The following is a 23,605-nucleotide window of genomic DNA, read 5'->3' as shown; positions in this document are numbered from 1 at the left end:
TTGTTGTTTCATTTTACAACCGTCCTCCTTATTTTTATTAACAATCATGACCTATTTATTTCATATCAATATACAAAATGAATATAATCTAATTCTGTTACATTACATTTTTTTATATATTTTAATATAGTATTAAAAAAAGAACAGAATTAGTATCAACGCACATCATTGTCTGTGCAATATTTTTTATTATGTCATCAGAGATTTTACTCAGAAATGCTCAGAAATATATACATATAATTTCTCATTCTCGCAGAGACCTTTGGTCGAATGACGTTTAGTTCCTCGTTTGTTACGGCACCCCGTGTTACCTTGCGATCCCGTTATGCCCCCCTTTCCCATAGTTATAAAAAAATATCGTATGTACATAATTTGTGTCATTGTGAAAACATGCATAATTTTATATGCACTATCAGTGTGCACTATACTGTCTACTAGCTGATACTCGTGGCACGTGGCTTTGTGTACCTCTACCTACGTTGAGATTTTTATATGCCACGCATAACTAAGTACCTATTTTTTAAGATAAATGATGAGCTGAGTTACCTACCTATTGGCTATTATTTATTCCATAGTATATAATATTATCAGACAAGCTATTGAAAATTCCGTCAAAACAGTCCATTTGATTCAGAAATATTCAATTGATAAAGGAAATAATGTGCGTACCTAATAAAAATATGCTTTAATATATAACAAAACAGACATCTTTATTTTGTTTATATATAAATATAATAGATTTTAAATTAATGATCTCACGTTCAAACGACTACAATAATTAAGTAAGAACATTAATAAAATATTAAATATAATAATATGAACATCATCCTAATGACCGCAAAAAACAACGATGTCACCGCCAAGGATGTAAAATAAAAAACCAGTTATAATAATTTACACACTTTATTAAAAGCTAAATCACATTTACCGCGAACAGAAATACGTAATCATAAAATATCATTATACAATTAAATTGCAGGATTTTCATTTATTTACGAAAAGGAAATCTAATCTACACTGAGTAGTCGAAAGCTGCCGGGCATTCCCGCGTAGTCCTCATTGAAGCTGGACTTTTGCCGCAAGTTTTCATCGGTCCCTCCTTCGTTAATGTCACGCAAATATTCCATATTGTCCTTAGAACTCAATGCCTCAATCCAATCCTCTATAAAACAAAATAATTTAATAATTTAATTACTAATTTTATTTGTATTAAGTACAAAAAAATTGTAGGTAGGTAAGCAGGTACAGGTATATCTATATTCATTGTAGCCTGAAGGTACGTCATATTGTACAAAGTTTTATTAAAATTGTACAAAAAAGGCGATTTGAAAAAAAATACATAAATACATAATTAAAAATTATAATTAGCTTCAAACTTTGATATTAAAGAATACGGAAGTTTCACATTTAAATAAGAAGTTTGAGTCGGGTCCCGTTGTGGGGTGCATATAGATATTTATTATATTTTCTAATATTTATAACCGATTATTTTTTACGGAAGTGTGGGTCATTAATTATCGTTCATTGTCTTGCCAGACAGACAATTAATTTTAGTCTAGGCCGAATTGAATTAAGGGCCATATTTTTAATACGTGGTAGTTATTGTAGGTGACGAGAGGTGAGGGCTAAAACTTTTGAGTGTTCTTTTAAATTATCTACTTACTTATTTAGAATATTTACCTACATTTAATTATAACATACACAATTAACATCAGAAATCACTTTTAAAAACTTTAATTGTAAACTAAATAAGTAAAGACTACATGACTGTTTTCCGCTATTTTGAAATTTATTAGGTGATTATGCATAAAGATTAAAGTGCATGTTGGTAATTTACTTGCACTCTTGGTCTTGCTTACAAAAGATCATGTTAATTACCTAGGTACTCGTTAATAATGTTTCTACGGCTATAAAGTCGCAACACTGTAACCATATACCCATTTCAATAATTGTTAAAATAATAGTTAAATACCTTGGATTTCTTTAGCAGATTTCTGATCTCCGCCGGCATCTGAAGGCAGGTATTCCTTGCCGAGGATCTCGACCAGCGCGTCACTGTCGGGATAGTGGTGCAGACGAGATATCAATTTGGGTTTCAATATTTGCTTCAAAATTCCAATAAAGCTCTCCATTAGTTTCGAAGGTGAAATAACGTGAATACCTTTTATTCGGAAGCTGTAACAATCCTGAAAATAAAGCGAATGTATATAGGTATTTTGTATAGTTACATAAGTAGAACAATATCAACAACTTAATATGTATTTCTTGTAGGTACAACTAGTTTTTCATTTTAACTTGACGTAAATGATAATACAAATTAAATAATAATAAACATAGTGCATTGTAGAATACTGCTTTGATACAATCATTAAAGCAGTATTGTACAATGCAAGTTGTTTTTAATAGAGGCAATTAACTCACAATAAAAATAGAATACGCTTGTCGAAATTCCATTAAATTAAAGGAAGTTAAAAAATCTGCCATATTGGTCTGTCTCATGTCCAGGATGTATTGAATATTGCCAACAACATCAAATCTTCGTAAGGAATCCACTATCTGAAAAAAAAAATGATTTTTTTTATGTTAATGAACTCGTTTATGATTATTTTGAATTCAATTTGCACTTACTTACCTACTTGGTATGTAAGTACTTAGTTTTGAACATAACAAAAAAAATATAAATGCGCAAGAGAATAATATTTTAAAACCAAATTATGTTATTTAATTTTTTATTATCTCTTATCTAAGTATCTAGAATTATTACACAGTTTTTCTAGTATTGCAGCTGCTTAATCATTTTATAGACTTGTATGTGAGTAACTAGTAAGGTACATAAGTATACGAGTAATTAAATAGACTTGGGTATGTTATGACAACATAAAAAATACAAGTTAAAAATAACATAAACAACATTCTTAAAATAATTGGTGATGTTTAATATAGCATTAGGAATTTAGGAGAAATGAACAAAAGGTAGTTTTATAATTGCCCGTCGAAAGAAGAGGATTGGAAAAAGAAAATTTTGGCATGTATGTGTGTGACATTCAGTGTCCTAAAAGGATGATACGATTTCGTGTAGTGTTCATTTCACCTATAGATATGTCTATTGTCTATCCATATAGTAAATATTTTGTAAAAAGAGATGCAGCTGGGTAAAGGCTAGAAGACATCATTGAAGACATTCGGTTTTTTGCTACAAGTCATAATGATCTCAATTTTATGTATCAATGCTATTTATGGTTGGGTATGTTTAGTTTTAGCATAGTAATACCCATATCACAAAGCTCTCATGACCATTAAAGATCCGGCTATACCTACCTAACTACTAATACTTACTTTTTGCACAGTAACTATTAAAACTCTGGTGTTTCTCGCAATATTTATCGAATCTTCCATATCTAATATTAACCTTGCTATTTTTAAAGTTTTATACTCATACTTACACAACATCCAAATTTGTAATGTTGCATTATTTGAGATGATTTGGTTATTGGTTTGTTAAAGGAGATGTACACGATCCTGTGGTGCTCCTTGGTGAGAACCGGCATGATGGCAAGAGACCTGCAAGTTATCATTGTTAGACCTAACTACTAACTACTTAGGTAGTTATCGATGGTAGTTATTATATTTTTTGTATCCAATTTTGTTCTTTGTTGTTACAGGAATGAGGAAAAGTTTTATGTTATAAATTACAATCTGAATTTTAAATTAGAGCTCAATAAATTCAGTAGATTTTTTTATGAAAAACCAAAAACATCGTCACGTTTCGTGGTTTTGGAATTTATAATAATGTAACGCTCACACAATATATTGCACGTATAAACAAAAAAGAAGCTTAGGTAACGTATAATTTTTCAAGTTTCAACCTTTATAAGTACCTTCGTAACTCTATGTGGTTTGAGCCACAGAACTATGTGGTAAGATTGATCAAAGATAATATTATAATACTAGCAGGATCATGTGCGGTTCATTAGATACCTACAATCATTTTAAATTTACAACAATTTGTACCTTCATTGCAGCTGGATTAAATAAATAATAAAATAAAATAAATAAAAAACACTTTATTGTACAATGCACAGATATACAATACAATAATATACAAAAAGAATCTTCACCGTACAAATTGGCGGCCTTATCGCTTTGAAGCGATTTCTTCCAGGCAACCTTGGGATATAGGAAAATGAAAAGATTGAAAAAGGTAGATAGTGCATATACGAGGAGTGAATACAAATAAATATAATAGATATGAGTAAGTTATAAAATTACATATAACATAAGAAAGAAAAAAAACGTGCAGAAGAGGATATATAAAAATTTCAAGTAGAGAAATAGGTAAAACAGAACAGATACAGAATGACTATGAGGACAGATAATATTTTTTAATTGCAGCTTTAAAACTTTTCAAAGTTTGCGCTTGCTTTATTGCGGTTGGTAGGGAGTTCCACAATCTTACGGCTTGCACGGTAAAAGATGAATCATAAAATTTGGAGATGTGAGCAGGCATACAAAGCGTAAGATTGTTAGAGGAGCGCAAATTACATTCATGAGACGAGCCCATAAATATAAATCTCTTTTTTAAGTAGGAAGGAGTTCTGGGATCGAAAAGGATTGAGTACAGGAGGGACAGGAGATGCGTATTCCGGCGAAGGCGGATAGGAAGCCATCTGAGTTGTGAGCGGAAGTCTGAGATATGGTCGAACTTGCGAAGACCAAAGATAAATCTTATCGCAAAATCGGATTAGATTGTGGAATCTATACATATAATAAAATCGTAGGAAAGTCAAAACTGTACATTGAATATTTTTTTAAAAGAATACTTGATCCATGATCTATAATCGATATAGAAGCCAAAAATATAGTTTTTAGAATTTTTGTCTGTTTGTCGGTTTGTCTGTTTGTCTGTATGTATTTCCGGGCTAATCTCAGAAAGTACTGCATAGATTTACTTCAAATTTTGCATGAATATTCCTAAGAGGTCGGGTGAGGATAGTTTAAACATATTATCATGATATCACCTTCGCGGGAGGAGCTGTGAACCTTTATTTTTCTTACATATTCCGTGTACTACGACAGCGTACAATCTAAAGACTCATGTTTAAATGTTGGTTTCGAGTAAGCCATGCTATTATCTAGCTTTACAAAATAAAAACTATGTCATTTACGTAATTTGGGCAGAGAAACAGTTTAATGAATTTAGTAGTATAAAGACAAATTTGAAACAGCGCCATCTATGAGATTTCGTAAAAATCAAATCAATTTACATGTTATCACTACTGAACAACTGTTGAAAATTAATAATTTAAATATAATCATGTTATTTATTTAACTCTTTAACCCATATCTTCCCTTCCCTATAAGGTGCGCTTATATTTCGTGTGAATATACTACATTTTTAAAAGTGAGGGTAGATGTTTATTATTTTAAGTCAAACTAGACACCATTACAATTAATCTAATATTGATTGTGTTCATTGGTTACATTTTTAATCTTCGTGTTTTATAAATTTATAAAGAATAGAAAAAATTCGATCACGAGGCGGGACTCGAACCCACATAATTTCGTGATCGAATGTTTCTATTCTTTATAAATTTATTATTTATAAATTTATATTTATAAAGCATTTGAATAAATAAATAAATAAAATTAAAATAAATGTCATAAAACCAAAAATATCAAATTCAATCTTCGTGTTTTGTGAATTTTCACCATGCGTTCCCACAAAAGGTAAGTTGTTACTTTTATAGGTATTTATTTTTATAATGATAGCAATTCATGTTTTTTATTGGTTTTATAATGGTTTTATATTACACTTTTAGAATGAAATAATAAAATGATGAATTCTTTTTGACTTTTACAAGATTTTGAGGTGCGTTGGGAACAGTAGTTTGTTGATAAAATTTTATATGTAAGTAGCTTTTTTTATTGATTTACAATTATTAACGTTTGATTTTTTATTTACAGATTCAATGTTCATAAAATTATATCGCCTTTGGAAGACTATTTCTGCTGACAATTTTACAACAACACTTGAAAATTGATGATTTGATGATGAAGATAGTGGCAGCAAGGATTAAGTGGAAATTAGTAATCATCCGCTTCGTCAATTTTTGACTGAAGTTAATGTCCAACGTATGGTTCAATCATTGGAAGTATCTCGGGTAATTTTGGAGGATATTTTTCAGGAAGAAGAGGAGGGGCAGCCAACCACATATCAAACTACTACGTTTTAGTACCGAAAAAAATGTTATTGCCAAATGAAACATAAATTTTGCACTCACAACTGTACAAGTTATGATTTTTATTCTGACTTTGCTGTTATCTGATTATAATATTTATCGTTATGGCTATCGAGGTACCGACCGTACTGGGATGAGAGTACATGATATTATACCTACTCATCATCCAGGATTGCTTAGAGCATTTTCACACTGAAAAAGATGTTTTCTTTGAATCGTAGTTGCTTCATTTATTTATTTTTAATCATTTTACATAATATGTTTTATATTTGCCCATTTTCATTATATTTTATAAATAAAATGGAACCAACATAACTTTGTTGTGTAGGTATCATTTCTCTATTAATAATCCGTAGGCATATTTTCCGAGCACCCCATTTAAGGTGCGGTCCTGAAATTATAAAAAGTTAATGTATACTTTTGCCTAATATAAGCTCAAGATCATTTTTAGATAAAAATAACAAAAAGAACTTATTTATTAAAATTTAGTAGATAAAAGAAATTATGTTACGATTTTATAAGAAAACACAGTATATTTATTAGGCGGCGGTGATCTCTTCCAGGCAAAAGATATTCATCAGCTCAATAAAATTGAATAGTTGTTGTTAGTTATTCTTTAAATTCACTGATTGTAATGAGCATTTCCGCATGCAAGTTGTATCGTAGTTTAGATATATCATAGTTTTGACACATTACAGTTCCAACAAAACCCTCAAATTTTTGAGCAGAGTTGAGCAAGATAATTTAAAAAATGTGCTGTGTTAAGTATTATAGAAAAGGTTAGTTCGTTGATAATTATCATTTCTTCATCATTTACATGGGTGTTGTTAAATGTTAGTAAAAATAAACTTTGACTGTTAATACTTTTGTTCAGTATTTACCTGTATGATTATTGCTTGGTAATTAATATGTATATTTTCATGTCGTATAGCTAATTATAAACATAAGTGTGATGTGAAACTAGCTGGATTTATTTTTACACACTCACAGCCATATATTTTATATTAAAATAGTGTTAATAGTGTAAATCATAATATTTTTTCACAATTAAAAATATTTCATTAATTAAACCGCGCTGTCGTTTCGTTCACTAAAAGTGATGTTATGAGGACCGAATATGTAGCCGCCTCAACTTACGGAAACGAGAGTAACCTGCGTTGTCTGTTAGTTATTGTATAGTCGAATTTAACGTTACATGGAAATTGGAATCTAAATATATTATGTATACTTAGGTATATTAAATCTGTACATGAAATATATTTCCTAAATAACTATCACGGGGTGATTAGGGATCGACACTGATGCCAAAGAAGCAAACAGTAAAATTTTTGTCCGTATAACCGGTATAGACACAAAAACTACTCGACGGATTTAAACGAAACTTGGTACAATTATTTTTCATATTCCTGAGCAGAGCAGTAACTCCATTTTTAAGCTTTCGTCGCGTGTGCAACCTTAATGGTTAAAGCTACACAGAAATCATGTATTCAGAAAGAAATGTTCTCCTTATTATATAAAAAATATCTCCCGACATCATAAATGTCTATCTTTTATGGTTGACTCACAATAACACGTGTAACTTCCGATAGCTTAGGAGTTCGAAGCTTTCTGATTATATTTGTCTATAACACTCTCAGTCCGTTTTAACTCAATTTTTATTTTCATGCATCAGTGCCACCTAAAAAATCTTTATCTCGAAATTCGAGCAAAGCTAAGAAAATGAGAAATAAGAGTTCTCAAGAATCGTTAGAGGTATACTCTAGGCCGAAAACAACACGTGTTATGCCGAGAACCTGAAACCGCTTCACAACGAGAATTGCGTCTCACAGCTGATCACGGCCGTCACATTTTATCTCGAGAATCTGAAACTTTTACTCAATATGAAGACCGTTTGACAAATGATAGGGTGCACCATAATATTATTCGATCTCTTGAAGATGAACATGAGCATAAGCAATGACTAGAGTAGGGACGCGAATATTACAATTAATTGAGACAAAAACGATTATTAAGTTTGTTTAATGAAAGATTAAGAATTGAAACTATTCGGTCTCTGGAAACGGACGAATAGCGAGAGGCCCCTCTTACTGCAGACAGATTTCGCATAGTCTTAATGACTTAGAGGTAAACATAGAAGATCAATCTACGAATTCGGTGGTGGGGTCCGACAAATATAAAAGTGGGTTTTCTTATAACCTCACAATTGATTACAGATCATCTTCTGTATAGGCGATATTAACGTAGTATGTTATTTTTGTAATGCTTTAAAGTGGAGTAAGGAGTCGGCTTTCGTTTGAAGATACACCGGAACCTTTGAAATCACTACTTTTAGAGGAACATGACGTGCAATCTAAACAGTTCTTAGACAATATTCGCTCTTATAGTAGTGCGTTTCAAATGATCCTTTGGTGCTCAACAATTATCAGAAGGTCCTTTCATGCTTACTTTTAAGATACAAGGTCAAGTTTACCATTTGATAGGATCCCTTTTGCCTGAAGGCCAACCTAAGTTTCTTTAAATATATTTTGTATTCGACTACAACGAATAGTCGAATACAAGAATTATCAATATTTCTCGAATTTAAAACTGAACTCATTTCACAATTTTAGAACATGTTTCATCAGGTTAATTCGTATGTATGCAGTTTTAAATCGACATTAGAAGCTTTTCCTCAAGATGGTGATATTAATATAAGATTGTTATAAATGTCTATCGGCACTCAGGAACTCCCTGGGCGTGTATAACGCCCAGGCCACAGTATTACAATTTTTCCTACAGCAGGGCGACGAATGTATTTTCGCATAGCAAAGGAGGGGAACTCGCGGGGGGTCAAGTGACGCGGGCCACGTACCATTAACATGCTTAGTTTGTGGTACCGAGCGCGAAAGAAAGTCATCGTGTTTTTGTTTTGTTACTATGTAAACTAACGTAATTTAATACTTAGGTACATATTCTATAACGGTGCGCTCAAACTGTTAATCTACATTTAATTTAGATTATTATTTGAAATACTAAGTAATGTAGAATTTAAATCACATTCCTTCATGTTTTCCTCAGATTTTCAATTTTCTCCGATTTTAAAATTTTCAGAGTGTTCAATTTTAATGTAGTTAAATTTTATAAGAGACAATTAAGAACATTCAAAAATAAAGTGTCACGTATTTTTTTTAAACGACGAATGACCTAAAACGACGTAATCGCGGACGAAGTCGCGGGCAACAGCTAGTTAAAAATATATTGGCAATTCTTAAACATTATCTCTATGAATTAAGTAAGATAAGTAGATATATATTTTACAATATATAATAACTACTTAAGGTAACGGCACCAGTCGTGGACAAGCATCCAGTAATGGACAAAATAAATATTAAATTTAAATATTAAGACCAAAATTAACGTTATATAATTTTACAATACTTAAAATAAAAGTTTGGTTCATAAGCTATCAAAATACGAAATTTCATGTTATTCGGCCAAAATGTTTGAAGATGGCAGAACGTTATGTTTAGTTGCTGCGACCCGTTTCGAAGAAATCCGTTTTTACTAAGAAAATCCTTAAGGAAGTGAGGACACAATTTTGGTTATATAAGAATTTTTGTATCAATGTCAGCAAAATTTGATATTACTTTTATTTATAGTAGTTAAGTGTACGAAATATTACACGATTTAGTATCATGATAGGTTATGTTGTTTAAATAAAATTCATCAGTGTCCATAACTGGATTTAATTCTATGGATATATCCATTTATGGACATATGTCGAAAATAAACTTTTTTTAAAGGTATTAATTACATGCGCTTTTCTGTATTGTCTTTTCTTTCTGATTAATAATATACCTATCACGACCATTTCAAACAAAGGGTTCCAATATTGTACAACAATTGTCCATGACTGGATTTGCTTTGGTTCCTATAATGGACATTGATATTTTTTGTTAAAATTACACTAATGGGTCCAACAACATAATATCTATCTAAACATGAAGAATATATTTTAGAACAATGGGTCATTATGTGCTGTGCGACTCGTTCTCGGCTTCATTCTCTATCACTGCGTAGAGAAGTCGCATACTTATGCGTATTGTAACGCATCTATCATAGAGAGTTCTCTGATGAACTGTTTGGATCGTTGTCTGCTGCTAAATTCCACCACCATATAGCACACACGCTTAAATTTCATCCACACCATCTTGACAACAGTTTAAAAAAAGCTTTTTGCCTCGTGCTACAATTTGGAATCCATATCGATGGACCGATCAGATTAAGGCTGCTGGCGGATTCAGATTGGCGATTCACTTCACAAGTGTAGCGGAATGCCAGGAAACAGAGAGATATGGCGGAACATCGTGAAGCGGGTAACATCTACCCCCGTAGAGTGATATGACGAAGAAGAAGAAGTCCCAAATTGGATGGAATGGCAGTACTTTTTTAGTTATATTTTTCATGCCTGACTTATTGAGAAAAAAAACCATATTGGTGTTTCTTAACGGACATAACTCGTATTTAACAATGCATTTGTCCAATTTTTGCCTAGAAAATGGAAATTAAGACTGTTTTAAATATTATAAGTATGCAAAATAATTAATAAGTACTATTTTTTATAAATACATCCCCGATTTATTGTATTTCAATCATCATTTTCAAGATTCTATTGATAACTATAAGTCTTCTCCAAGTGTAAATAACTGGAGAAACGACATTAGGTACAGTCCATAAATGGGTGTTCATAACTGGATGTTGTCCAAAACTGGGTGTCCATCATTAGATTTTTCACTGTCCAACACTGGTGCAAAAAAGTGGTTTTTTAATTTATAAATAACTTCATTATTTATGCATTGTAATCTTTTTTCTAACATTGGTTACGTTAAACTAACATAGAACTAAAGGTATAACTAAACAATATCCAATAAAGTTAAAAAACCTACGAGAAATTTGTAAAAAACTTCAATTTTTTCCTTAATCTGTACAAGACTGGTGCCGTTACGTTATATGGGAGTTGATCAAAATAAAATCATAAGATTATTCAAGGTTGCTACGTAACACGTTGCTCAAAGAAATGTTTTTAGGATTATATTTTTTATATGTATAAAAAGTAGTTACGAATAAAATATGCTTATACAATACTTAATAATAATTATCTTAACGTATTTAAATATTATTGTAAAATAATAAATTAGGTAGTTAACTAACTACTTACCTACTAAACTTTGTAATAATGTAAGTACATTAAATTTTAATTCTAATGTGCAAGACTTACAAAAAAATAGGTATCTTAAATCGCGGTTTTACCCGCATTGCTCCGCTCCAATTGATCCCATTCCCAGCGATATTATATGTATAATGTATATATAGCCTATGTGTTAATCCATCTATGTGTGTGCCAAATTTAATGAAAATCGGTTCAGCAAACACACATACAATTTTTGGCATTTAAGTAATATCACGTAATATTAATAGGATAATAATAGGTAATATTAGTAGGATATCTATATACCTTTAGGTACTCGTGCAACGAACCGGTTTTTTTTTCTGTCAACTTTAAACTTACCCAATATCATGTATTTCAGCATAATCTGTTCTAATATCTTTTACATTGAAGAAATGTGGCCATAATGTTCTCATAGTGCAGGCCTTGTCGATGACTCGCTTGGCGCGTTCGATAGACCCCTTGCTCGCTACTATGTTCGCTTCGATGTATGTGTCGGCTGTAGAAGCAAACACAATCGATAAAATATGAATCTACATCTAGTATTATTAATTTTCTGTGATCTACCTAAGTATATTAATACTTAAGTCAATGGTAGGTATGTATTATGGAATGTGACAAAGAAAAAAATATCTGAGCTGCTCTGGACTCATACATCTCCGACCACTTTTTTATTAGTCAGAGATTGTTGTAATAATCACGTGTTAAATTCGATTCGATAATATTACCATAATACCTACAATTAGCTACGGCCTACATAATAATGATGTATTTATTGCAGATTTATTGCACGCCTCATAAGCGAAGCGTTGAGGTGGGTACTACTGTCACTTCGCGCGAAACATCTGATTTTTCAAACTTAAAATGTCTTTATGTATCATACATTGCACTTGTAAGATAATACATACACACACATATTAAGAAAAAACACTATTTTTAACATTCATGATATTTTTGATGTCATTTTTGTTATTTAAACTAGTTAAAAAACAGTTTAAAAAAGTTCTGTCTTGGACGTCCGTGTGTCTGTATGTGCGGATCCTTTTTCTTGTTAACACGATAGCGACCGAAATACTTTACTAATCGAGTCTTTTTTTTTCTCTTACGCTTGAGTATGCTCAGGAATAGAACCCTTTCATTTTTCAGGGTCTGATTCGATGTGGTTTAATTGTTATTAAATAAACAAAAATAATAATTAATAAATATTTATTAAAAAAAAATTATGAGGCGTGCACTTTTGGATTTTCCAAATTATTGTAATTTGTAATTAATTAATTAAAAACATAAAGCTAGTTAAATACTTTAATATAATTTCTAGTCTTCCTGTTTCCTCGATCTAAATGCAAATAAATATTCTAAGTGGTTTAATTTTGAATTTTTATCTTGCAATGATACGCATAATATAATCTTTTCCGGTAGGTGCATACCTAACTAACTACATTTATTTAATTTTGTAGATTTTTTTCACTAACCATGTCGTTAAGAATGGTGTGATGTATTGATTTTTTGACTTGTTTAAATTCATATGTTTTAAGTAATATTGTGTCCTTTTACCAACATGTCAATGATAATCACAATGATAATACATATAATATGGATAATATAATCATCTCGCATAACCATCAATTTCAACCACGTGTCAACGGGGTTTATAAAAAATAATTGAATAAAGTCATTAATTTATATACTTACTTTAAATAATATAAGGGTGGTATTGTTTCGCTTACCTAGTGATTACGTAAACACGATTTATATTTTAATTTGATTACTGAATGTAGGTACATTTACATCTAAGTTAAGCATCTCGCCGGCATCAGCCTATGCAAAACTATAAGTTCCAAATTCCAATTTCCATTGAGCATTTCTAATTTCTATGTATACGGGATACCTCATAATTCATATCATAGTTTTGTTTTATTAGGGAGACACCTTGATAAACGCGAAAGTGTCTCTGTCTGTTTGTCTTTCTTTCATGTCGCCACGGGGTGATTCTATAATATGTATGTATTATGATTTTTGAGTTTGGAAATTTAGGAGACTGGAGAATGATTAGTAAACAACCTTTGACCGGAAAAACATCTGATTCCCACGGGAATTTCTTTAAACTACGCGGGCGATACTGCAAGTGAATACCTAGCTAGAATAAATTAATTTATTCCTAATAATATTTGAGACGCTAATCTTGTTGCTATATCGAAAACAGGGACGAATTTATAAAAGACAAAAATAAAACAAAAACGACAACAAAAATAAACATAAATAAGTTTGTAATTACTAAGCTAATTCGGAATAATTCTGTGATAATTAGAAATAAAATTTTACTAGTAGGTACCTAAGTAGGTACCAATACACGTATAGGAATCTACGTATTGAAGTAAATAATCTATCATTTGAATATTTATGAAGAAATTCTCGTTTACTTTAGAATCTTAATAAGACAAATCTTGTTAAAAACCGGATCGTTAACGAGTATAAAACTAATTAATTAACAATCTTTGGCAATTTTATAGTTATTGATTTCGAGTTATTCCGAGTTCGAAAATGAGAAAGAAGGTCTTTGTTTCACAGGTAAATTTTTTGTCATTTGTTTTAATTAACTGCAATAATAGGTACTTAGAAATTATATTTTGATTACGGTTATAATAAACTTAACAGTAAGTACTAGGTTCCTATATTTGGTAGTAAAATTGCATTAGGAATTATTTTTTGCAAGGTGGAGCGACAATATACGTAGGGTTGCTGGTACAATTTAGTAGGTACCTGGCGGCAAAAAGCTGAAGACCGAGCTCTATGGCGTGCCTTAGGAGAGGCCAAACAAAACGCAACTTTTGTCCAACAAAAGACGGAGAAAGGCTGCAGAGAGAGGAATTATTTAGACTGATAAGCTACAAACAAAACTTACTGAAATCCTTTTTCTTGAAATGCGGCTGCTGCTGAATCCACTCCTTCACCAGCTTTACCGCCTGCTCCATTTCACCCGGTTTGCCCAGGTTAATCTCCTTGCGGACCTCATCCAGCGTGTTTGGATACACTTGCAACAATTTGGTCTTCTGTCCTGACTCCATCGTACTGCGGCGTTCGGATACAACTGCGGGCTGTTAGTAGTTTTCCGATCTTATAACCAAACTGAGCTAAGACCAGCATCCAAGTAGTGACCTTTATTTCGCACCGCGAAACTAAAAATGCAAGAAAAAATATATTTTGCTTTTCGATTATAGGTCGGGAGGCCTTCAACGTCAATTATGCGGCCAGATATCGTTCATCTCAATACAAAAAAGTGGTTTTTTTTTAAACAAATAGTGTGGATACATATATTGTGTGCGCAGGTAAGGAAAATTTTAATTGTAATAAATTTTAGGAGTGAACATTATACATATACATATTATTACTTATTCAGCGGAAAAATAACGTTGAAGTTAGTATTATCATTACGTAACCATATCTACATACGAATCAACAATTAAATTTCCTAGAATCTTATTTATAATTATTATATTATTGTCAGTAGACATATAGGTCTACAATTTAAATCAAATGATTCATACCAAGTAATAATAAAAAATATGTATAATGTGTATATTATGTAGCTTGTAAAGACCAGCTCCATAAAATAAGATTTCTCAATGCAGTCTGTATTTTCCTACCATATTTAATTCATTGTGTCTTAAAAATTAAACAAACAAAATTGAATTCTAAATGAGATTCCAACCCAAAAGGTACAGGTAACTAAGTACCTACCTGAGGTACCTTTATGACCTTAGTATTGATTCGTGATACATACACTGACACATCACAAAGCCATATTATACCTAATTGTGTTTTATTATATTATTACTTAATGATCTAAGTATTATGCACACAATACAATTATGTTTTTGTTTTCACGAGTCTTCTCGCTCTGTGTGGACGAGTTTTTAAAGAGCGAAAATACATTTTGTAGTGCATTTTATTTTCTGGAAATATAGTTAAGAATTTAATTGATAAAATCATAATTTAAAATTGGTACCTAGTTATAAGTTAGGTACAGAATAACAGAAAGTTTGTTCTTCGTAATGCAGTTTTGCATTTCCAAAAGGCTTATGTGCATCAATTTAAAAATCTAGCAATATTTACTCACTAGTAGCTAGCTACTAGTTATTATTCTGTGTCACTAGTCTCACTTAGCGCCAAGTACTTACCTCGGGGCACCATAGTAAAAGGGGATTAAATAGGCACTACTACCTTTAGATTCTATTATAGTCCATGCTGTACTACTACACAACTTGCGTGATCTACAATGTTGCAACTTGCAAGTGCGCGCACGCTTTGCGTGGGTCATAATTATGGAATCACCAAGCCACAAACGGATATTATGTTCTACTAGCTGTGCCCGCGACTTCGTCCGCGTGGAATAGTGACTGCATAGTAGTTACTACTTAACACACAATTATTGAGTAAACACGTCTTGAAACACGTACTATCATATACAACTAAATTATAAGTACTTACACATTATTATAAAGTTAAGAAATAAAATAAATAATAACACAAAAGAACTGTTAGTAAAATTTATTACTAAACTGAGCTATAAAACTTAGGTACAGAAGAGTTCAAAATTTCCAGGATGTGGTTATTCTCCCGCTCCCATATTCCTTCTACTTTCACAGACTTTCAACTTTTCCCTTTCACCCCTAGTAAATGGCAGAACCGATTTTGATCTAAACCATGTCTAATCATACCTATATATTATGTACATGTCATATCCTTTCGTTTGGTACTCCATTTGGATTATTTATCCCCACTATCACCCCTAAGGTGCCCTATATGTAATAAACAGATTAACCAATTTTGATAAAACATGACTAATTGTAATTCACACGTCATTTGATATGCCGCTTGATTATATTATTTGACCACATTCGATTATTCATTCCCACTTTTACCGCTATAAATCAATAAATGGATGAACCGATTTTGATTAAATATGCATCATATTTCTCACGTCAGGTCATGCCCTTTCATTTGATATGCCACTTGGGTATATTATTTGACAACTTTTATTCCCACTTTTATACCTATATCCAATAAATGGATGAACCAATTTTGATAAAATATTATGTCTTATTGTACTTTACACGTCATGTCTTTCATTAGATACGTCACTTGAGTATATTTGATAAAATTTATTTATTTATTCCCACTTTAACCCCTATATCAAATAAATTGATGAACCGATTTTGATATAATTTGACTTGTTGTTACTGACAGGTCGTCTTTTTTCATTTGATATATCACTTGGGTATAACAGACAACATTCGTTTTTTTCATTCCCACTTTTACCCCTCTACTATATAATAAATGGATGAACCGATTTTGATTAAATACCTATGCCTCATTATACTTCTCACGTCAGGTCATACCCTTTCATTTGATATGCCACTTAGGTATATTTGACAACTTTTATTGCCACTTTTATCCAATAAATGGATGAACCAATTTTGATAAAATATGTCTTATTGTACTTTACACGTCATGTCTTTTATTAGATACGTCACTTGAGTATATTTGATAAAATTCATTTATTTATTCCCACTTTTACCCCTATATCAAATAAATGGATGAACCGATTTTGATAAAATTTGACTAATTGTTTCTGACATGTCGTCTATTTTCATTTGATATATCACTTGGGTATAACCTACAACCTACATTAACAACTAACATTCGTTTTTTTCATTCCCACTTACCCCTAAATAATATAATAAACAACTAATGTAACAAAAAAACGCATCTAATTCGTATTACCCGTTAGCGAGCTACGGTGGCACAGACAGACACGCAATACACACATAGCGGACATAACACCCCTCTTTTTGCGTCGGGGGTTAAAAATATAATACCTACGACATAATTTCAAAGACCTTTTATATAGAAAATTTACCTAGAAGTAACCATAATGCTATTCGTGCAGGTTTTAGACTTATGAGCAAAAATCTAAATAAAGTTCCTTTGACCCCCCCTACTACCCCCTCAGCATAACCACCCCCCCACGCTTGGGAACTTTCGATATGATCATCTGGACATGTCAAGGAATAACTTTAGCGTATAATTTACGTAATAAAGTAATTCATGTATAGAATGCCTTAGCAAATGTTCGCTGTGATTACTTAAATGGTCATAACTTTTTTATTTATGAACCGATTGACATGAAATAAACACTAAATGTTAAATGAAGCTTACCACAATATATTAGTGAAAACCGCATTTAAATCGGATAAGCCGTTTCTGAGATTAGCGTGTTCAAACATACAGACAAACAGACAAACCGACAAACAGACAAACAGACAAAAATTTTTTTAACGACAGTTTTGGGTTTGGGATCGATTTAGTAATAACCCCTGCTAATTTTTTTTTACATATTTTCATTGTACAGACACCACTTTTCTAGAATTTTATTATATGTATTGATGATGACTAGCTGTGCCCGCGACTTCGTCCGCGTGGAATAGTGACTGCATAGTAGTTACTACTTAACACACAATTATTGAGTAAACACGTCTTGAAACACGTACTATCATATACAACTAAATTATAAGTACTTACACATTATTATAAAGTTAAGAAATAAAATAAATAATAACACAAAAGAACTGTTAGTAAAATTTATTACTAAACTGAGCTATAAAACTTAGGTACAGAAGAGTTCAAAATTTCCAGGATGTGGTTATTCTCCCGCTCCCATATTCCTTCTACTTTCACAGACTTTCAACTTTTCCCTTTCACCCCTAGTAAATGGCAGAACCGATTTTGATCTAAACCATGTCTAATCATACCTATATATTATGTACATGTCATATCCTTTCGTTTGGTACTCCATTTGGATTATTTATCCCCACTATCACCCCTAAGGTGCCCTATATGTAATAAACAGATTAACCAATTTTGATAAAACATGACTAATTGTAATTCACACGTCATTTGATATGCCGCTTGATTATATTATTTGACCACATTCGATTATTCATTCCCACTTTTACCGCTATAAATCAATAAATGGATGAACCGATTTTGATTAAATATGCATCATATTTCTCACGTCAGGTCATGCCCTTTCATTTGATATGCCACTTGGGTATATTATTTGACAACTTTTATTCCCACTTTTATACCTATATCCAATAAATGGATGAACCAATTTTGATAAAATATTATGTCTTATTGTACTTTACACGTCATGTCTTTCATTAGATACGTCACTTGAGTATATTTGATAAAATTTATTTATTTATTCCCACTTTAACCCCTATATCAAATAAATTGATGAACCGATTTTGATATAATTTGACTTGTTGTTACTGACAGGTCGTCTTTTTTCATTTGATATATCACTTGGGTATAACAGACAACATTCGTTTTTTTCATTCCCACTTTTACCCCTCTACTATATAATAAATGGATGAACCGATTTTGATTAAATACCTATGCCTCATTATACTTCTCACGTCAAGTCATACCCTTTCATTTGATATGCCACTTAGGTATATTTGACAACTTTTATTGCCACTTTTATCCAATAAATGGATGAACCAATTTTGATAAAATATGTCTTATTGTACTTTACACGTCATGTCTTTTATTAGATACGTCACTTGAGTATATTTGATAAAATTCATTTATTTATTCCCACTTTTACCCCTATATCAAATAAATGGATGAACCGATTTTGATAAAATTTGACTAATTGTTTCTGACATGTCGTCTATTTTCATTTGATATATCACTTGGGTATAACCTACAACCTACATTAACAACTAACATTCGTTTTTTTCATTCCCACTTACCCCTAAATAATATAATAAACAACTAATGTAACAAAAAAACGCATCTAATTCGTATTACCCGTTAGCGAGCTACGGTGGCACAGACAGACACGCAATACACACATAGCGGACATAACACCCCTCTTTTTGCGTCGGGGGTTAAAAATATAATACCTACGACATAATTTCAAAGACCTTTTATATAGAAAATTTACCTAGAAGTAACCATAATGCTATTCGTGCAGGTTTTAGACTTATGAGCAAAAATCTAAATAAAGTTCCTTTGACCCCCCCTACTACCCCCTCAGCATAACCACCCCCCCACGCTTGGGAACTTTCGATATGATCATCTGGACATGTCAAGGAATAACTTTAGCGTATAATTTACGTAATAAAGTAATTCATGTATAGAATGCCTTAGCAAATGTTCGCTGTGATTACTTAAATGGTCATAACTTTTTTATTTATGAACCGATTGACATGAAATAAACACTAAATGTTAAATGAAGCTTACCACAATATATTAGTGAAAACCGCATTTAAATCGGATAAGCCGTTTCTGAGATTAGCGTGTTCAAACATACAGACAAACAGACAAACCGACAAACAGACAAACAGACAAAAATTTTTTTAACGACAGTTTTGGGTTTGGGATCGATTTAGTAATAACCCCTGCTAATTTTTTTTTACATATTTTCATTGTACAGACACCACTTTTCTAGAATTTTATTATATGTATTGATTGATGATGATTTGCACCTCTCTATATGGATAACTCGTTTGATAGCATTAAAAGCATTCATATTTCATAGCATTCACTCGCTCGAAGCTTCACTTCTACCTAGGTAAGAACGTCACAAAGCTGCCCTGCGAGACTGGTAAACGCAAAACACGCACAAGGAAGAAAATAAAATGTTATTAGAATGAATCTGCTTTATCGTTCATAACATTAAGTTTCTAAATGTTTCTATTTGTCGCAATAATCTATACTAATATTATCTATACAGCTGAAGAGTTTGTTTGTTTGAACGCACTAATCTCAGGAACTACTGGTCCGATTTGAAAAATTATTTCGTTGATAGATACCCCAATTGAGTATTTGAATTAAATTTTTTTTTGTGACAAATGGAAAGATTATATATTAGTTTTATAACAAAACTGTTTTTATTTTTATTTTTTTTGCAATAATTCAAAAGTTATTTCAAAATAAAAATTAGTCTTTAAATCCAGTACCGAAGACACGCCGACAACTCCCGAAGCGTCACCCGAGCGCGTGTGACGTCATAATGTTAGTTTTCACTCATTGCAGTTGATAGAAAATTAAATATAGTTTGAAAAACTAAAAGGGATAAAAAGATAAATTCATGAAATTATTGTATTGTTACCGGGTTTTTATAAGTATACAAAATTTAAATTAAATCTGTCGGTTTATAGTGGGTCTAAATCGAATCGAAAGGAGAATTGGTTACATACAAACATATGTTTTAAGCTGATCCTGGCGATCCTTATCAGGATAAATTTATGATATTATTGTATTGTCATCGGACCTTGATAAGTGTTCAAAATTTGAACAAAATCCGTCGGTTTTAAGTGGGTCAAAATCGAGTCGAAACTTCGAAAGGAGTCGGTTACATACCTACAAACATACAGGTGAAGCTAATAAAAGCGTGCTAATAATAAATACAGTGTTTTGATCTATTTAATTTTGTTGTCATTATTAAATTACATATTAATTATATTAATTGTTAATTATATTATTTAAGTTTATATTAAAAATGGCGAACCTCAAAAGTTATCGTTTTGTACCATTATGTACGAATACTACAAAGGCAACTCCTGACAAAAATCGGTGATCATAAATATATCAACATCAAGAATATTATTCGTAACTAACTAACTAATTCGGAACCAACTAACAAATCGTATGTTAACGCTATGTACTGCAGTTAATAAAAGCTATAACATTATGACGTCACAACTGTGGTGACCAGTCATGGCGCGTTTTTAGTCACGTGATTCTAACTTAAATTTCATCAATTTTTATTTGCTTATAATTAACGGAAAAAAATTTTTTTGTAAGTTATTTGCATTAAATATCAATATTATTAATAACTAGCTGTGCCCGCGACTTCGTCCGCGTGGAATAGTGACTGCATAGTAGCTACTACTTAACACACAATTATTGAGTAAACACGTCTTGAAACACGTACTATCATATACAACTAAATTATAAGTACTTACACATTATTATAAAGTTAAGAAATAAAATAAATAATAACACAAAAGAACTGTTAGTAAAATTTATTACTTAATTGAGCTATAAAACTTAGGTACAGAAGAGTTCAAAATTTCCAGGATGTGGTTATTCTCCCGCTCCCATATTCCTTCTACTTTTCTACTTTCACAGACTTTCAACTTTTCCCTTTCACCCCTAGTAAATGGCAGAACCGATTTTGATCTGAACCATGTCTAATCATACCTATATATTATGTACATGTCATATCCTTTCGTTTGGTACTCCATTTGGATTATTTATCCCCACTATCACCCCTAAGGTGCCCTATATGTAATAAACAGATTAACCAATTTTGATAAAACATGACTAATTGTAATTCACACGTCATTTGATATGCCGCTTGATTATATTATTTGACCACATTCGATTATTCATTCCCACTTTTACCGCTATAAATCAATAAATGGATGAACCGATTTTGATTAAATATGCCTCATCATACTTCTCACGTCAGGTCATGCCCTTTCATTTGATATGCCACTTGGGTATATTATTTGACAACTTTAATTCCCACTTTTATACCTATATCCAATAAATGGATGAACCAATTTTGATAAAATATGTCTTATTGTACTTTACACGTCATGTCTTTCATTAGATAAGTCACTTGAGTATATTTGATAAAATTTATTTATTTATTCCCACTTTAACCCCTATATCAAATAAATTGATGAACCGATTTTGATATAATTTGACTTGTTGTTTCTGACAGGTCGTCTTTTTTCATTTGATATATCACTTGGGTATAACAGACAACATTCGTTTTTTTCATTCCCACTTTTACCCCTCTATATAATAAATGGATGAACCGATTTTGATTATCACCTATGCCTCATTATACTTCTGACGTCAGGTCATGCCCTTTCATTTGATATGCCACTTAGGTATATTTGACAACTTTTATTGCCACTTTTAACCAATAAATGGATGAACCAATTTTGATAAAATATGTCTTATTGTACTTTACACGTCATGTCTTTCATTAGATACGTCACTTGAGTATATTTGATAAAATTCATTTATTTATTCCCACTTTTACCCCTATATCAAATAAATGGATGAACCGATTTTGATAAAATTTGACTAATTGTTTCTGACATGTCGTCTATTTTCATTTGATATATCACTTGGGTATAACCTACATTAACAACCTACATTAACAACTAACATTCGTTTTTTTCATTCCCACTTACCCCTATATAATATAATAAACAACTAATGTAACAAAAAAACGAATCTAATTCGTATTACCCGTTAGCGAGCTACAGTGGCACAGACAGACATGTAAACACACATAGTGGACATAACACCCCTCTTTTTGCGACGGGAGTTAAGAATATAATACCCACGACATAATTTCAAAGACCTTTTATATAGAAAATTTACCTAGAAGTAACCATAATGCTATTTGTGCAGGTTTTAGACTTATGAGCAAAAATCTAAATAAAGGTCCTTTGACCCCCCCTACTACCCCCTCAGCATAACCACCCCCCCCACGCTTGGGGACTTTCGATATGATCATCTGGACATGTCAAGGAATAACTTTAGCGTATAATTTACGTAATAAAGTAATTCATGTATAGAATGCCTTAGCAAATGTTCGCTGTGATTACTTAAATGGTCATAACTTTTTTATTTATGAACCGATTGACATGAAATAAACACTAAATGTTAAATGAATTTTACCACAATATATTAGTGAAAACTGCATCTAAATCGGATAAGCCGTTTCTGAGATTAGCGTGTTCAAACATACAGACAAACAGACAAACAGACAAACAGACAAACAGACAAAAATTTTTTTAACAACAGTTTTGGGTTTGGGATCGATTTAGTAATAACCCCTGCTAATTTTTTTTTACATATTTTCATTGTACAGACACCACTTTTCTAGAATTTTATTATATGTATTGATGATGATGATAAAGTTTCAAAATACATAAAAAAAATCAATAATTTTTTTTTATTCAAATACTCAATTATCGAGGAAGGCTATAATATCATTAGGTACGCTAAGACCAACAAGAGCGGCGGGTGAATCCGCGAAATGCAGCTAATCTATAAT

General features: G+C 31.6%; 1 protein-coding gene and 1 long non-coding RNA gene across 2 annotated transcripts; both read right to left on the bottom strand.

The window, feature by feature from the left end:
• Positions 1-890: 890 nt before the first annotated feature.
• LOC149900373 (uncharacterized) lies at positions 891-15,658 on the bottom strand. Its single transcript, XM_090112987.1, has 7 exons — positions 15,624-15,658; positions 14,348-14,621; positions 11,788-11,944; positions 3,444-3,561; positions 2,422-2,556; positions 1,973-2,186; positions 891-1,162 (listed from the first exon to the last, which is right to left on the bottom strand). Exons 2-7 carry the CDS (start codon positions 14,508-14,510, stop codon positions 1,008-1,010), a joined length of 942 nt encoding a protein of 313 aa, XP_089969113.1. The 5' UTR covers positions 14,511-14,621; positions 15,624-15,658; the 3' UTR covers positions 891-1,007.
• Positions 15,659-15,978: 320 nt separating this feature from the next.
• On the bottom strand, positions 15,979-17,849 carry LOC149900372 (uncharacterized). Its single transcript, XR_016457811.1, has 2 exons — positions 17,539-17,849; positions 15,979-17,431 (listed from the first exon to the last, which is right to left on the bottom strand). It is a non-coding gene; the product is annotated as an uncharacterized LOC149900372 (long non-coding RNA).
• Between the last annotated feature and the right edge of the window lie 5,756 nt (positions 17,850-23,605).

The sequence above is a fragment of the Colias eurytheme genome, chromosome 19 (genome assembly GCF_061535395.1).
Source record: "Colias eurytheme isolate Ceu_HAF_F1 chromosome 19, ilColEury1 Martin Lab GWU primary, whole genome shotgun sequence".
NCBI lineage: Eukaryota > Metazoa > Arthropoda > Insecta > Lepidoptera > Pieridae > Colias > Colias eurytheme.
Note: the sequence above shows the minus strand (reverse complement) of the source record. Positions and strands in the feature narration are given on the sequence as shown.

Excerpts from the sequence above, each read along its gene's own strand:
- LOC149900373 (XM_090112987.1), bottom strand. The coding sequence starts at position 14,510 with ATGGAGTCAGGACAGAAGACCAAATTGTTGCAAGTGTATCCAAACACG. Across the intron at positions 11,945-14,347 it reads TTTCAAGAAAAAGGATTTCA|CCGACACATACATCGAAGCG; the intron begins GTAAGTTTTGTT and ends TTGCTTCTACAG. Across the intron at positions 3,562-11,787 it reads GCTGAAATACATGATATTGG|GTCTCTTGCCATCATGCCGG; the intron begins GTAAGTTTAAAG and ends GATAACTTGCAG.